This window comes from Trachypithecus francoisi, unplaced genomic scaffold (genome assembly GCF_009764315.1).
Source record: "Trachypithecus francoisi isolate TF-2019V2 unplaced genomic scaffold, Tfra_2.0 Lachesis_group4, whole genome shotgun sequence".
Taxonomy (NCBI): domain Eukaryota; kingdom Metazoa; phylum Chordata; class Mammalia; order Primates; family Cercopithecidae; genus Trachypithecus; species Trachypithecus francoisi.
In genome coordinates, this window is record NW_022681469.1 from 65,076,696 (window position 1) to 65,090,388 (window position 13,693).

Below are 13,693 nucleotides of genomic sequence, written 5' to 3' on the forward strand. Positions count from 1 at the left end.
CAGACATTCTGTCTAGGTGACGTATCTATTAGGTTATATCAGAGCACACATGTAATAAAAAAGGACCATTCAGTACAACTTATGTAGAACACAAGCAACAAAGCAAAAGAGACAGAGAAAATTATGTGTTATGTTGCACCTCAGATCTTTGTTTTTCTTTTGAACAAAACCAATAGTAACTATTGCCTAATTAAAAAAATATACTAAATACTAATAGCAATTTAAATAGCCTGGTTAACAATTTATGGATCACAATTTTAGGTAAACACTTTAATACAAATAATAATGGTACTTAAATAGGTACTAATCTAATGCCAGCAACTTTATGCCCTTTATCTCATTGAATTCTCACCACCAGCCTAATAATGTAGCTGGTAATACTTTAATAATTCCAGACTTGCAAATACCACATTGAGGATAGAAAGGGTTACTGACCTTATTCTCTCACATAGCTAGTAACAGGCAAAGCGGAGGTTGAATTAATGACTGTCTCCAAAATTTATCCTCTTAACTAATCTAGTCTCAGAATTTCAAACACATAAATTTAAAAATGTGTTGAAGTTAATTTGTAGACTCACTGTGACCACAATGTGATCAAATCCAAGTATGTTTTGTTAGAATAGGCCAACTAATGAAAAGTTGTAATAGTGGAACTGAGCTATGAAAAAAAGTTTAATGAGAACACATTTAGGGCATGCTTCCCAACTGCAGATGGGGTCAGAGATATGCCAGGGGAAAACAACTGTATATGGTGACTCGGAAGCATATTTAAATATCATTAAGGGTACATTATTCTCCACAGATCAAATAGATTTATTGACTCAAAAGTCTGTAATGGGATGTTGTAAAGAGAAAAGTGAACTGAATCCTGATGCCCCAGAAAATTATAGTAAAAAGCTGAAAAAAAAGGAAGGGAGGCGGGGGAGGGAGGAACTGAGGGAAAGAGAAAGGAAGGAAGTATTAAAGAAAAAAAAATATCTGGGAAAATGTAACAGTGGATCCAAGGTACTAGATAAACTCTTACAATTGTATAGACTTCTGTTTTTGAATACAGTATTCGATTAAATGATTCACGGAAGCCCATTATATTGATATTTGTGGAAGCTGAGGACAATATCTACTGGAAATAGAAGATAGCAAGAAAGCAAGTTTCCTTGAGCCAGTCAAGGACACATACAAGAAAACAATATAAAAAAAAATGGATGATTCCATGTGCTTCCTGAAATAAGCTGACTGAATTAGTGGCACTCTATATTTTGAGACTTCAACTTTATAAGATTGCTTCTATGAAGTTCCTTTTTCTTGATTAATTATGCAAAAAGCACCTGTCTGAGCTACACAGGTGGAAATATGGGCAGAGAAGTAAAGATGATACAAGTAGGTAGGAATGATAGTAAGAAAACATTTAATGATCACAACAGCTAAGCAACATTATTGTCAATATCACGGCAATTTAAAGATAAGATCTGCAGCAGCAGAGGGGAGGTCCCAGAGGAAACAATACCAAGCCAAGTATTAAACAGCTTTCAAGGTTTCCCAGCACTGTGGGATACAAATATTATTTTATAGAAATACGTAAAATATACATATTGTGTATATCCATGCCTCTTTAGCTTTCTGTGTTTCTGTTACCTAGAAATGGATGAATGTTAAGTGACTAGAATAAAGCAAGTGCTATGCCAAATAGTATGCAATTATTTTCTCATTTTTATTCTGAAAATAATTCTGTGAAATAGTTAGTATTATCATTATTTTACTGAATAAGCAGAAGCGTAGAAAGTTTATAGAGTATGCATACAGCAATGGAGTTAGTAAATGACTGGAACCATATTTCAAACTCTGGCCCTCTGTCCTCAACTTACTATTAGAAGTTGTTGACAGCAGCACTGACTTCCTTCCTAAATTCCAGCTCCAGTTGGCCACTTGGCATGACCTACTGAACATGCCTCAAACACAGAATGTGCAAAACTAACTCACCATATTTCCCTCAAACTTGCTACTACTCTCACCTCAATAAATAACACCACTCTTCAACTCACTGGCAAAGTCAGAAATCTGGGATTCATCTTAGCTTTTCCCTGTTTCTTCCCATTGCCCCAGCCACACTGCATAGCAGTCCCTGAAGTACCTTCTTCTGCTCCTTTTGTGTATTGCTGTTCCCTCTTCCCAGCCACCTTAGGAGGAGCCTTATTTATCTGAAAATGGAAGGTCCTTCTAAACTCCCTCTAGAAGTACAATGATTTCTTGGGACTAATGATTCATTTAAAAAGTTAACAATTTTCAAGCAGGGCTGCCAACTTACCTGTACGCCAGACCAGCTGAAAACTCGAGGTTCAATGCCCCTGTTTACTCATAATTCTCTTATTCATGAAACCTGTAAATTTGACTGCCCCAGAGCTTCTTGACAGTCCCAAGCTGCTAATTAGCTACTAATTAGCTCCATCTAAAATCTAAATTCCCTTTCAGCACTTGTGACTTTTTTTTTTTTTTTTTTTGAGACAGAGTCTTGCTCTGTCACCCAGGTTGGAGTGCAGTGGTACAATCTTGGCTCACTGTAACCTCTGCCTCCCGAGTTCAAACAATTTTCTTGCCTCAGCCTTTAGAGTAGCTGGGATTACAGGCATGTGCCACCATGCTCGGCTATATTTGTATTATTAGTAGAGATGGTGTTTCACCATGTTGGCCAGCCTGGTCTCGAACTCCTGACCTCTGGTGATCTGCCTACCTCGGCCTCCCAAAGTGTGAGCCACTGTGTCCCGCCAGCATTTGTGACTTTTAAGAAGCTATAGAACACTATTTGCGCCCCTCAGCAGGTTGTGAGTTTGGCCTTTATCCTTAGGCCTCAAAACACATTCAAGCTGTGGGACTGTATCACATAATTACACCCTATGCTACGAGCTAACGTTATATATTACCCTGCATCAGAGCTAGACAAGAAAGCATTACACCACCAACAAAGAATGATGGATTCAAGTTTCCTAGTCTCCTAGTGGTTCAGAAATTTAACTGTCAGGGTTGCTTTATTTTCAAACAGTTGAGTTTGGGCTGGTTAGACAAGTTGGTTAGAGAGCAAAATCTATCCATCCACAGTTGTGGGTTTGATTTCTGTGTGAATCAGTTAAGTCAATGTAAAGAAACCTTTTCCATAAGCCCAGACTTTACTTTCAAAAACACAGCCAATTATCCTGCAAATATGTGTGGTTACTCACAAAAAGTACAGTCATGCATCACTTAAAGACAGGGTATGTTCTGAGAAGTACATTGTTATGCAATGTCATCGTTGTGTGAACACCACAGAGTGCACTTACACAAACCTAGATAGTATAGCCTACTGCACACCTAGGCTATATGGTATAGCCTACGACTCCTAGATTACAAATGTACAGCTCGTTACTGTTGAATACTACAGGCAACCATAAGACAATGGTAAGCATTTGTGTATGTAAATATATGTAAACATAGAAAAGATACAGTAGAAACAGGGTAATATAATCTCATGGGACTACTGTATTATATGCAGCCTGTTGCTGATGGAAACTTTGTTATGATGCACATGACTGTACTTACATAAACATGAGGATGACATTGCACATCACCAAGAAACAAGTGGGAGCACTTATCCTAAAGCTCAGTTGCTCATGCTTGCTCTAGAGTTACACTGCCTTGATTCAGTTTGTTGCAAGACCATTTATTAGTTGGGTGATTTAGCATATTATTTATTCCATTGAGACTTAATTTTTACTAACCTGTAAATTGGTAATTATAATGACACTGGCTTTATTAATAGTGTTGTGAAATTCCAAAGCAATAATCCATGTAAAGTGGATTGCATGAAGTCCATAACACAAGGACAGTAAACTAAATTATTAGTAAATAATTTAATTGCAAAAATATGCATGTTTCTCACTTATTAAAGTGCTAATTGATATCTGGAATACATTACTCCTAATTAATACATCCTTTATTTCCATTATGCCAATTTGGTCCAGCTGAAACAATAAATTCATTGTGCCAATGACTATAAAATTTTAGCAAAATTATTAAAATATTCTTTACTTAGTGTCCACTATTATACATAACAGGTCAACTTTATTAGATGGGAAAATGAAATTATTTATATAATGCAATTCCACTACAAGATCTTATGGGAAATGAATTTTTACCAACAGCAACATTCTATATATATCTAGTTAAAAAGGAAAGTCAAGAGAAAATAAAGATGTACATGGAGCCCATAAAAAACAAATGCTTTTAACATTTTACACTATTAATTTTGATCATCCTGCTAAAAACCACTTTTAATAGAAAAACATTTTTATTAGGTAGATCAAGTATATGGTGAAAACAACAGTCCATAGAATGGCTAAGAACATGAGTTACTATATTGTTCATAAACTGTTCATTTTTTGTTTTGTTTTGTGTTAAAACAGGATCTTACTATGCTGCTTAGGATGGATTTTAATTTCTTGGCTCAAGGGACCCTCTGACTTCATCCTCCTGAGTTTTGGGATTAAAAGCATGCACCTCCATGCCTGGCCATATATGTTTCAGTTTTATATTCAAATCTGCCTCTTTTATGTCATAGGAATTAAGTAACAACGTATTACAATAAATTATGCTTTTCATACTTTTTCATTATTTACCTCTTTGTAGACTCCAAGATCAATATATCCACATATTGGATGAAATGCTCCAGTTCCACACACATATATGTGAGTTTTGTTATATGGCTGAAGTACTCTGATGAAGTTTGCACATTCTGTCTATTGGGCATAAAAATTAAAAGCATTAACACACAGTTCAGGTTTTTGAAATATTATCATTTATGCCCCCTGTTTTCCAAGTAGATTAGCCTTCAAAAATAAGAGCACAAATGAAAAAGATTTATGAGAAATTCTAGACATCTGTTGTAGCAAAGGAGGCAAGACAAATATAGAAACCATAGATAGCATAAAGGAGTAGCTTTTTAGATTTTCGAAGTTATAAAACCATTGAACTAATCAGAATTAGGGTTAATTAGAATGCAAGCTTCTAAAGTGATACTCAGTGAGGCCTACAAAACGGATATAAACAGAATATGAATTAGACCTCCATATTTAAAATTTTCTCTTTTTTATTTTTTTAGAGATGAGACCTCTCTATGTTGTCCAGACTGGCCTCAAACTCCTAGGCTCAAGAGATCCTCCTTACTCAGCCTCCCGAGTAGCTAGGACTACAGGCACCAACCACCTCACCTGGTATCCTTACTTTCTACAAGAAATACATAGAACACAAAATCTATCACCATCTGTTTTTACCACATAATTTATACTATATAGCTACTACTGTGTGCAATGTCATCTGTCTCAGCTACACTGAACAAAACACTGAACACAAACGTACATCTCTACCTATGTATTCTATTCTTATTGACCAGATGCCCTACCACTTTTTGCCATTTATTTTCCGATGTTTCAGAGCCTTTAAGAATCAGATTATTTCTGCTTAATTTCAATAATCCCTGTTTTTCTCATGGACTTTTTTTACACCAAGTCAAATTTTTGAAGAAATTTTTGTTTCTTTTTGTTTTGCATAAGCTTATGCCTAAAAATATTTCCTTATGTCATCATTATCTTTAGAACTTAATTATTTTATATGCTTCAGATAGCAGTAAATACTGACTCTCTCTTTTTCAAAGTATTTATTCTTGTTATTATATATTATTTTCAATCTATCTCCTGCAAGTGATACTGTATCTTTACATAATTGTTGGATGCAATTTCTTAATCATGGCTTCATGATTCTTAGATCCAAAGACACCTAAGTAAACACTGGGCTAGAGTACACTTTTATTCTAGATTGACTTTACCCAGGAGACAGGCAAGTGTTGGGTTATTAAGGAAGTTGGTAATCTGATTATAAACCACTGGATTTCATAGAAAAAGTTCAGTTTATTTCTGCCCAAGTGGCCATAGGTTACTCACCAGTCAGGCATAGACCTAATGGTCCACTGTTGTTGTTGGGGTTCCTAGGAGGAATATATTAAAACAAACAAACCCCAACAATAGATGATAACCTAACTGGTAGGGTGTTTCTTAGAATGAAATAAAATTTTTTAAAAAGTCAGACAATGACTTACTGATAGGATTGTTATGGCTGTTATGTAGATTAAGTGAAATAATATAAATTTAATACTTGTGTATTCCTTACCCTGATTTTGAGCTACAACGTTTCAACTGGCATATATATACACACACACACACACACACAGACACACACACGTATATATACACACATACACACACACACATACACACATACATATATTTGTTTGTTGTTTGTTTGTTTAGGCTGCTGGAGTACAGTGGTGCGATCTCGGCTCACTGCAGCCTCCGCTTCCTGGGCCCAAGCAATTCTCCAGCCTCAGCCTCTTGAGTAGCTGGAACTACAGGTGCAAGTCACCAACTCCTGGATAATTTTTGTCATTTTTTGTAGAGATAGGGTCTTGCTTTGTTACTTAGTCTGGTCTGGAACTCCTGGCCTCAAGCAATCCCCTAGACGCATGAGCCACCGTGGCAGGTCAATACTAATAGTTTTGAACAAACAATTAAGACAAAGTAATATGAGAAAAGATAAAAGTATGAAAATGTACTTGATCACCAGGTAAATTTTATTGATGGCCTCATGGCTAGAGTAAGAAGTTTTATAATCCAGCCTTTAATTTGCTCACTCATGCTCGCTTTTTGAAAAGACTTGTATTCCTTTGTTTTTCCTGAACAAAGACTTTAGTGCATCGTGGAGAGCATGCAGGGCAGGGAACAGTAAAATCATATGGCTGGAGTGAGGGAGGACTGACTCACCACCAATTAGTTCATCATTTTTTCAAAAGCTCAGTTAGAATTTAGAAAGTAATTTTGCAAGATTCTGAAATAAATATTTGGATAAAGAAATATAACTCCCTTTCCAGATTTTAAATTATGGAGTCAAACAGATTAGAAGCCACCAGTGACGCAGCACTGTTTAAAAAGACAAATATGATCCAGGGTAACATTTTATACACAGTGGGGATATAATTTTGGTGATTATTTAAAAAAAAATTCTGAAACACATCTAAAGTATTTCATTTCCTTTCACTTTTCTAGGAGTACTTTATTAAAATGGTGCTAGTCCTAGAAAGTAGCCTAATATGCCAATTTCCTGACTTGATAAGGCATACCTCAGATTAATTTATGAAATTCCTCCTTCTGTCTGATTGGGCTGACATGGAATAATAATAATAAAAAAAGTATTGGTGAATCTTGAATTATCTGACACAGTTTACAAAAATGTCAGTTGTGCTCCAAGTTTTCTGTAGGGAAGTTGAGAGAGGATGGTTCTCTCAGCAGCCTAGAGGCAATAGAAAGGCCTTGGCTGCCTGAGCAAAAAAAAACCTGTGAACAGAGCTCGTGAAAGATAAGGTCTCCCACTTTAAATTTTGGCTGAGGTTGATATTTAAGCCAAACAATCCTTGTTGCAAAAAAAAAACTTTACAATGACTTCCCTTTCAATTCATAACTTCACTTTTTTAAGTCTCAGAAATCCTGTATTGTTTTATTCTTATACACAAAGTTTCGAAGATTTGTTTAAATAGCATGATCAATAATTAACTTGATTTAATTCACTTAGTGACCGGCAAGGCTATCAATGGTAGTGTAATTCTGTGAGGCATGAAGAAAGACAACTTTGAGAAACAGCCTTTGTAACTTTCCCTGAAAGCTAATTTGTCAGCTATTGCCCACAATGTCAATCAATCACTGAATGTGACCAAACAACTCAGGGAATAATATATTCAACTTAGGAAAAGTATTGAATTTCTCCTTCCTTCCTTTATTTCTCCTACCTACATGACTTTCCATAGGCCCTACCCTACCCCCACTGGGAGAGAAAGAAAAAGGGAAGAGGGGGAGAAGAGAGAAAGAACCAAAGCAAACATCAACTTTTTAATTATCTTAAGTAATATTAGATGTTTCAATATTTTATCTCTCAGACATATTCATACATATATAAATAACTAAATAGACAAGTATAAAGATGAATTCATACTTGGAGAGAAAAAAAGCAAAAAACATATTAGTTTATGCATGAACACTTAGAATTTTAATTTCTCCCCAGATACCTGGAAAGATAATAGAAAAATAGAAGTACTTGTAATTCTCAAGACGTACGAAGTGTCCAATAAAATCCAAAACAGCTTTATATCTATTATGATAATTGACTTAAAATAGCTAATTTTAATTTATTTATGTTAAATATTACAAGATACTAATGATTTAGGAATCTTATCTGGTTTTATTTTTAATGTGTGTTGCAGAATATTGTTATCAAACATTTTTTGACTTTTCACCTATATCTGTCTCTGTGCTACATGTTAGGCTTGTCTAGAAGTTCTCAGACAGGATCCAGGATGCAGAGATATCAGTTTAGGTCTTAAAATCTTTAAAATAGGGCTGGGAACGGTGGCTTACGCCTGTAATTCCAACACTTTGGGAGAACGAGGCGGGTGGATCACAAGGTCAGAAGTTCAAGATCAGTCTGGCTAAGATGGTGAATTTTCTCTACTAAAAACACAAAAATACAAAGAAAAAAAATAGCTGGGAGTGGTGGCAGGTGCCTGTAATCTCAGCTACTCAGGAGGCTGAGGCAGGAGACTCACTTGAACCGGGCAACAGAGGTTGCAGTGAGCTGAGGTTGAGCCACTGTACTCCAGCCTGGGTGACAGAGCGAGACTCCGTCTAAAACAAACAAACAAACAACAACAACAACAAAACTATTTAATAGATGGTTAACACTTCAAAATAAAAATGGAAAAACTCATATATCACGTTTATACTTAAAAATGGGAGATCTAACAGTGAAGATTTCTACAGAGCAATAGTCAGTTACAGTAAAAATGCAAAAGAAAACATTTTAAAGAAAAAGATAGAAATGACTATTTAAATAAAGTCTATACATCAAATAAGATAACTGATAAAATGATAAAGAATATGTTTTTCATGCTTGGAACACAAGGCATTATACTTTATGTACACTCTCTATTATTTATGTTATTATATATGTCTACATATACGTGTGTGTGTATATATATGTTTTATAAATCTGTAAATAGCACAAAAAAGGCAAACAGGAAAATTTAAAAAAATACAGGCCACAGGGATATGCTATTTAAAAATTTTATTTTACAACTATATAAGATGTTTAGAGTAATGAAAACAATTCAAGCTAAAACAACAAAAATAGTTTTCTTTTTATTGGCAAAGAATATACATATTTTATTCATTCGTATGCATTTGTATTAGGCATTAATTGTATGTTGTATCCAATATTAACAATGGTATAATAGGTAAATACACCCTCCGTTGATCACATAATGCTGGTTAAAGCATATGAGGCATAAACTTTCTGGAGGGCAATTTGGCAACATGTTTATAAAAATTTTTATGGTCTTAACTAATAAAAGTCTACTCAATAATCAAAGATGTTCATAATATTTACATAAAAATTTTTCATGTACAGTGTCATTTTCAATAGTAAAACTGGATATGTACCAAACTTCTAACAATAGGGGATTGATGAAATAATACATAAAGAAATGCAGTGTAACTATTAAAAGTAGTGTTATAAAAAGGAATTTAATGACATGGGAAAATGCTCATGGCAGTCTGTGAAGTAAAAAAAAAAAAGTGTTTTAAGTGATTATGTATACAATGATATCATACTGAAAAATAGTAAATAGATAAGATAGAAAAACATCAAAATGTCACCAGTTACTCTGGTCAGTGTTCATGGGGGAGGTATTTATAAATGATTTGTTTTTCTTTTTTTGCTTGTATATAATTGCAAACTTCTACAATGAACGTTCTATTTTAGTTTTAGACTTTCTTGAGAGAAAGAAAGGAAGAAAAAAAGAAAGGGAGAGGAAGGAAGGAAGGAAGGAAGGAAGGAAGGAAGGAAGGAAGGAAGGAAGGAAGGAAGGGAGAGAAGGAAAGAAGGGAGAAAGGGAAGGAGGGAGACAGGGAAGGAGGGTGGATATAATCAAAGAACTGAAGTTCCGGAAGACGCTTTAACTCTGTGTAATGTCTGTGTGGACAGGCTGTGCCCCTCTGTGGTTAAACTGACAAACAAAGCCAAGGCTACCCTCACCCTGTGGTTTCTTTTGCTTGGAGTAAGCTGTTGAACCCACAATTATATAGTCAGGACTAAAGACATTTCTTTAGTTACTTTCTTTTGAATAACTTTCCACTAAACAGAAGCAAAATACTACTAAATATCTTCCTGTCACCTCTACCCTTCTTTGGATTAAACTGGGCACTATGTTCAACAAAGTGGAATAGTTCCCTTTTGTTTCCTCATCTTCTACTATCCACACCCCAATTAGCTAACTTTCATTAGGGTGAATAATTCACTGTTCTGCAGTTATATAGTACCTCTGTGTAAAGGGACAGTCTTTCCAAACACTTGTTAATCCTAAACACACTCTTGGGAAGTAGGTAAAAATTACTAGAGAGAAAGGAGGAGAGAGGGTAATGCCAAACATAATAAAAGATGTCGGCCGGGCGCGGTGGCTCAAGCCTGTAATCCCAGCACTTTGGGAGGCCGAGACGGGCGGATCACGAGGTCAGGAGATCAAGACCATCCTGGCTAATACGGTGAAACCCCGTCTCTACTTAAAAATACAAAAAACTAGCCGGGCGACGAGGCGGGCGCCTGTAGTCCCAGCTACTCGGGAGGCTGAGGCAGGAGAATGGCGTAAACCCGGGAGGCGGAGCTTGCAGTGAGCTGAGATCCGGCCACTGCACTCCAGCCTGGGTGGCAGAGCAAGACTCCGTCTCAAAAAAAAAAAAAAGATGTCAATAAAACCACAGAGCTGTCCCAGTTTTCTGTCGGCCAAAATCTATGTAATGCTGTTAAAAATGAGGATCTATGTTCTGGTGATATACGGACAGAAATAATTTGAAGGATATAGTTTTTGGATCTTATATGTATATTTTATAAAGTGATGTAAGAGCACAGACCTTGGGGCAAGACTTTTGGATTCAATCCCTGGCTTTACCATTTACCAGATGCATGATATTGGGCAAGCCATTTAAGATTTTTGGCTTTAGTTTTCTCATCCAGAAAATAGAAAATAATAATAAAATCTAGCATATAGTGTTGTCGTAAGGATTAAATGAGCTTATAAATGTAAAGCATTGAAAACAGTTCCTTGAACATGGTAACTGCTACAAAAGTGTTAGCTATTATTAGTAGCTCTAAAATGAAACATTATTTTAAAGGAACAAGTTAAAATGAGGCAAAAATTAAAAATTATCACTACATGATTCAACAGCAAACTACAGACTTTAGCAAAAAGCAAAAAGCTCCTCATATCTTTAATCCTGGGTTAGCAGCAAATGTACTTGAAGGTTAGAGGTGGTTGCTAGCTCACAATTATGACCGAATTGGAATAGTATGTTCTATATACAGAATCCTACATGGTCAAGGATATCACCTCCAGAAAAGTTTATCTCCGTTTGCTTTAACTTAATAAGAGAGGCAATTAAGTTACTATGTAACTGGAATTAGTGAACATACCCAAGTGAGAGCACTGTCAGAATTTAAACCTTCACTGACTGTTTGACCTTGACTGTTTATCCCTGATCTACTCCATGGGAAAACCAGTTTATTGGAGTCAATTGAAAACATCCTTTTCCTTCTTGCCTCCTTATTGTATACTCAATACTGGTGAAACAGAAATATAACAATGTTCATGGTGGTTATGCCATGCTTATACTGTCCATTAAATGAAATAATTTGAAAAACTCTCATAACCAAAGCATTTTTTTCTCTATGAGTGTTCAGTAAAGTATTGGTGCTTTTGCAGACCTGGGTACATGTTTGGTGTTGGAATATTGAACTGGATGAAGATACCAAAGCCATGGGAGGAAGAAGAATAAATTACAGAATAGTTTAATCTCTTTCATCTCTAGTGGCTGAAATGTAAAAACTGTTTCCCATTGCATTTTATGTTAACACTCCCTGATATATTTCTGCTAATATAAATATGCCTGAAAGGATGACATTTAATTCTCTTAATAACTGAATATAAAATCAGGGGTCACCACAAGTTTGTTTTGTTTCATTTCAATTATTTTGCTTTGTAGTTACTATGTAGAAGTCATCATTTGAGCAATATCTGTATCCCCCATTAGATTGAAAGCTGCATGAGGACAGATATGATATGAATTTTCATATACATATTTAGGATCTCTAAAAATATTTTTTGAATAAATGAGTAAGAAATGAGTGAACTAACCTGTTGTCTGAGATTATTAGCTGTCTGAGCTTCTCCTCACATCATTAGGCATTATGTGTCGTATTGTTTTATTTATATCACGTTGACAGAGGATTCTTTATTCATCCTTTCATATAACAAACACTATTTGTTATTATTAAATATGATGGTATTACTGAGCTTAATACCCCTGCATTATTGTGGTTAGAGGTACGATTAAAGGATGGTGCAAAAGAAGCCTCAAGATGTCCATGTTTCTGCCCCAGGTTACGACCTGTTGTCATCTTGGGTTACAACTTGAATGTGATTTATTTTGCCAAAAAAAAAAGCAATTCTCCCCATTATCATAATGCAAGAAGTCAGGGCAGAAGACAGAATATCTGGCCTGAATCAAAGCACTCGGATGAGGAGAGGAGCCAGTCAGAGTCATGGCCCTCATTGCTGGAGATAAATCAGGCAACACGATTAAAGGGAGCATGCAGGACAGCTTGGACAGTGCAGAAATCAAGGTAGATAAGACCATCCTGGAGACGAAAAGTCATACTTGTCTAAGGGTTTTCTCTGCTCTTCAAGGCAGCTTAAACTAAAAGCTCCTATTAGTACCCTCTAGTTGTCTTTTATGAGTTATTTTATATAATCATTATTACTAATATGTAAATTTTGTTACATATTACTAGTTCTTATGTAATTACTAGTTCTTATGCCAGAAGGCTGTCATTCATTATTAACTAATTCTTATTGTTCTTTCCATCATGTCACTACATAAAGGAATTCTTATAGATATTTTAATTTCAACTCAATTGAAATTACATATCAATTCTGTGTGATGCTAAAATAACTGATGGTTTTATGTACACTTACAAAATACATGTGCATACATGAAAAATACATATTCCTACAACTACAATCTTTCGGATGGTTTATTTTTGAATATTTTAATGTGTTTCTAATCTTTTTTTGTGACAAAAATAATATTTAGAATTAATACATGAGAATGTTTCTAGATTTCTTAAATTTTATAAATAATATCGTGGCTTTCGGTAAGGTAGAGATATTTTATTCCACAGTAATATTCACATGGAATATGTTAGTTTAGTCTGAAAATAATACACTAATACCATTAATTCAATAAAGCCCAATATAAATATTTACTCTCATATCAGTAGAAGTTTTACAAAGATAATTGTTAAAGTTTCATACTTACATTGGCATCTTTCCCAGCTAATTTACATAATTCCACCCGTTCCTTTGCAGCAGGCCAATAAATCTGCAAAACATTTCAAAGTATGTTACAATCTGAATATCTGAAACACCCTAACACTCTGCAATTCTGATTAGAGAGTGACGTGTGAAATTGAAGAACGAGTATTAAGCATGTTGTTAGAGTCAATGTGGGAAATCTGA

At 35.1% G+C, this 13,693-nt stretch overlaps 1 protein-coding gene across 2 annotated transcripts in view; it reads right to left on the reverse strand.

The window, feature by feature from the left end:
• SEMA3D (semaphorin 3D) overlaps window positions 1-13,693 on the reverse strand; it is a 208,927-nt gene that overhangs the window by 77,383 nt on the left and 117,851 nt on the right. For both annotated transcript variants that reach the window (XM_033193172.1, XM_033193173.1), the window contains 2 exons: window positions 13,494-13,556; window positions 4,644-4,763 (listed from right to left, as the gene is read on the reverse strand). In XM_033193172.1, the coding sequence (XP_033049063.1) occupies window positions 4,644-4,763; window positions 13,494-13,556 (183 nt within the window). The remainder of the gene's footprint in view (window positions 1-4,643; window positions 4,764-13,493; window positions 13,557-13,693) is intronic.